Source organism: Antechinus flavipes, chromosome 6 (genome assembly GCF_016432865.1).
Source record: "Antechinus flavipes isolate AdamAnt ecotype Samford, QLD, Australia chromosome 6, AdamAnt_v2, whole genome shotgun sequence".
NCBI classification, from domain to species: Eukaryota; Metazoa; Chordata; class Mammalia; order Dasyuromorphia; family Dasyuridae; genus Antechinus; species Antechinus flavipes.
The window spans coordinates 242167267-242171690 of NC_067403.1; the positions used below are offsets into that span (position 1 = coordinate 242167267).

General features: G+C 37.2%; 1 protein-coding gene across 1 annotated transcript; it reads right to left on the bottom strand.

The window, feature by feature from the left end:
* Positions 1-3170: 3170 nt before the first annotated feature.
* On the bottom strand, positions 3171-4100 carry LOC127541545 (vomeronasal type-1 receptor 3-like). The gene has a single exon (XM_051966774.1). It carries the CDS (start codon positions 4098-4100, stop codon positions 3171-3173), a length of 930 nt encoding a protein of 309 aa, XP_051822734.1.
* Positions 4101-4424: the final 324 nt, after the last annotated feature.

Genomic DNA, 4424 nt, shown 5'->3' on the forward strand with positions numbered 1-4424 from the left:
TCTCTGTATTCATCCTGCTGGTCATTTCTTACAGAATAATAATATTCCATAACGTTCATATACCACAATTTACCCAACCATTCTCCAATTGATGGGCATCCATTCATTTTCCAGCTTCTAGCCACTACAAAAAGGGCTGCCACAAACATTTTGGCACATACAGGTCCCTTTCCCTTCTTTAGTATCTCTTTGGGGTATAAGCCCAGTAGAAGTACTGCTGGATCAAAGGGTATGCACAGTTTGATAACTTTTTGAGCATAGTTCCAGATTGCTTTCCAGAATGGCTGGATGTGTTCACAATTCCACCAACAACACTGATTGACTTTTTAAACCAATGCCAAATCATTTTGATGATAACTAAGTAAGTGGCTATTACAAGTTTTAGGCAATGAAGTGGTCTAATGAATAATGTGCTATATAGCCTGAGTTTAAATTCTTCATATATATATATTTATATATAAATATAAAAATTCTTCAATATATATATATTTCTTTACACATAAGTATGAATCATATGTTTAGAGCTATAGCCCTGTGAGGTCACTTGATCTCTGCCTGCCTTAGTCTTTTTATCTGCCAAATGGGGACAATGATAGCAACAATCTTTTAGGGATACTGTGAGAATAAAATAAGGTAATATTTGTTAAGTACTTTATAAACATTAAAGTGCTATAAAAATGCTAACTCATTATTATTGAATTATAGTTTGAATGCTAATACTGCTAGGCTCTTTTCCTTTCCATTTTTTTCCTCATCCTTTTCCCCAAAATTCTTGACCTTTTTTCCCTCCAGATGTGTCCTTATTTTTTCTTTACATAAGAATCCATTGATATTGTTGCTTAGTTTATTATGAGGAATTTATATATTTTTTCAACTATTTTGTCCAATTTCATAATGTTTTGCAATTATATTAATTTAACTGATGGATAAATTGATAGGTTGCTTTCCAAGAATTTTATACATTTAGTAGTAACTTAAGTTTTTTTTAGGTTAGCTAAATTTATTTTAAAAACCATAAAATCTTTTTTTTTTTCTGAGACAATTGGGGTTAAGTAACTTGCCTAGGATCACATAGCTAGGAAATGTTAAATAGTATGTGTCTGAGGTCAGATTTGAACTCAGGTCCTCCTGACTTCAGGGTTGGTGCTCTATCCACGGCACCACCTAGCTGCCTCTATCCTCTGGTTCTAGAATATTGTGAAAGTTTCCTTCTTCTGCCACTGTTCCTTCTTACCTTGGGACTATGATCCAGGACCAAATATGGGCAATGCAATAGAATGTTACACCTTGGGGCAGCATGGGGTCCCCTGTAATCTCCTTTGGACTTCCTTACTGTCTGTGGCCTGAGTGCTTCAGGAGCTTCCACCTCTGAAGCAATTGTCTCTAAGGGCTGTTTCTGGGAGCAGTCTGTGTACTATTCTTATCCTGATGAGACAGAATTTTCTAAGTTGCCTTAAACTGAAAAATTATTTCCTTCCATCTTTTTTCAGTTGAAGTTTTATTTGAAATTTGAGGGACATTTGGGTGAAACCCTTTACCCTATCATCTTTTCACCTTTCTCATTAATCATTTTGGATGACACTCCATCTCTTGATTCTGTACCTTAACTGGTTCTCTTTTTCTTGGAAAGCTCCTTCTTCTCATTCTTTCTTCCTAGATTCCTTGTCTTACTTAAAGAATCCATTCAAATCCTTCTTCCTGTAGGAGGCTTTCTCCATTCCCTGCCATACGTAATTGATGCCATCCCTCTAATTTTGCTTCCCATTTTACACACACACACACACACACACACACACCCACACCCACACACACACACACATTTTGAATGAACCTAAAAGTTTGCCTTTTTTCTTCCTCATTTGGAATGTGAGTGACTTGAGAGCAGAAATCTTTTTTAACCTTTCTTAGTATTCTCAGAACTTAGCACAGTTCCCAGAACACATTAGGGATTTGATAAATCATTGTTGCATGATTATTTTTTAAAATGAATTTTTGCTCATATCATTTAAAATATTTCCAAAATTGTTCTGTGTTTCTTTCTGAATCCTTCCCCAGAGAATAATTTCTTATACTAAAGCTCTTTAGTGAAGAAAACTCTACAGATAAATATATGCAAAATTTATACACAGCAAATGTGAAGTAATTATAGTTGTGTGCATGCATTTTTCCATGCAAAAGCCCAAAACTTGGTAGAAATACACATCGTTACTTGATTCTACGAGATATTTTTCTTGGAAACAGTATCTAAGTTTTACTTTGGAGGTAGTTAAGAAGGCTAAAAGGCAGAGTTAAAAAGACTATACTTTTCAGTCATGGGGGATGCTATAAGGGAATGGGAAATTAAATATCCTACAAGGAAAAAAAATTCAGGCCAGTTTAGTTTGAGCCTGGATTATATAAGGGCAAATGCTATGAGTTTGGCTGTCAAGTGGAGATGGAATCAATTTGAGAAGGAATGTAGTTTTCAAATTTAGAGGAAGTTTAAAAAAAATTTTAAATGCAATAGAGAGGGGCAGCTAGTTGGTATAGTGGATAGACCACCAGCCCTGAAGTCAGGAGGACCTGAGTTCAAATCTAGTCTCAGTCATTTAACACATTCTGGCTGTGTGTCTCTGGGCAAGTCACTTAACCCCAAATGCCTCAGCAAAAACAAAGAAAAAGCAATAGAGAATCAGTGATGCTTTTTGAACAGGTGAATGACAGTTAAGACTGTGTGCTAAAATATTAATTTAGCAGCCATCTCGCCAATTTTGTAAGGGAAAGATTAGAGTCAGGGAAACAAGTAAGAAGGGTTTCTCGAGAGTACTACATAAGGAATGGAAGCCTTTGATGCAGAAGAAAGGGAATGACATAAAAAATATTACAAAGGTAAAATTCACACGACTTGGCACCTAATTTATATGTGACTAACGAATATGAGAAAAGGCCTGAGAATGGTTCTAAGCTTTCAAGCCTGAAGTGACTTGTGGTGCTTTCATGAGAATTCAGGAAGAAAGAGAAAGACATGAGTTTTATTGGAAAGGTAATTTGTTTTTTGTAGGATTTAGGGTACAGAAATTCCTATTCCAATGTAGGAAATTTCCCATGGAGTCTAGCTTGGAAAGAAAAGGAATGGATGTCCTATTCCTCCTTTATGCCCAATTCCTTTTCACGAAGCCCAAGTATTTTCATTAACTTGAGAGTTCTTCCTGTCCTAACCTTTTCAGGCCTAAGAGAATATTCAAAGACCTGGGCATCTGGGTGTCGAAGCTGATCAGCATGAAGGGGCTAACTATTGGATAAAACAGGGAAAGGGCAACAGTGAAACGTAGTCCCCAGTGCTTAGTTGCTTTAGCAGAAGCTATATAAATGATGAAAGGAGAACTGGCCGAGTTAAAGCAGACAAAATTGACCACAAGCATCAGGATGGCTTTGGTGGCTCTGGTCTCATGGGAGGCTCTGAGTAGGAGGCTGGTGTGAATATGTTGGACTTGCCGTCTGTGTCTATAGAGGACAGATACCATGTAGCCACTTGAGCAGATCATGAGCCCCACAAAGAGAGCATCAATAACTGATTTCCAAATGAGAATTTTTATGGTATTTCCTGTGTGCAAGTTGAAAGAGCTATGTCCAATCCTCCATCTTTCATTACTGCTGTTTGTTGCATCACTTATATTTGCTGCCATTATGACATCTACCAGAATATTGAAAATCCAGCAGAGTAAAGAGCAGGAAATAATATGTTTGTGGATCCAAGTTTTGATCTCTATCCGTAGCGGGTGGTTGGGACTGATAGTGATGGCCTGGAAGACACTCAAGAGGCAGGTGGTGGTGAGGGAAACTCCCCGGGTCACTCTTATGAGGTAATTTAAGATTTTCCCCATCATGTCATCTAGAAAAGTTCTCCATCCCCAAGTAATTATTATTATAGGGATTCCTCTGAAAAAAATCATCAGAGTATGAGCTAAAGCCAAGTTGATAATTATCAGGCTAATGAGTCTTTTTCTGGGACCTATGATGAGCTTCTGGCTGTGTAGATAGACAAGGAACATATTCCCCAGGGCTCCAAACAAAAGCAGGGTCAAGTAGAGAATCTCCAGGCCTTCTTTATGAGAATTCATTTTTTTTGGGTGTCTCAGGGAACTTTTCTATTAGATTCAAAGTGACCTGGGGAGAAACAGATGGGAACTTGACTTTATCAAATTAAGGATTATCCAGTAAAATCCTCCAAATGACTCACCTTTTATAGAGGGAGAGGTGACCTTTGCAGAAGTAGTACTACTTCAGGAGACATCCATTCAACTTATGATCACCCAAATACTTATTAAACATTTACTCTGCAACCTAGTAATGTAATAATTTCCAGTTATCTCCAAATCATGTCTTCTGCTCTTGGAATGTCATCATCCTTTCCTTCCCATTGGTATCTTTAACAACTTTGAAAA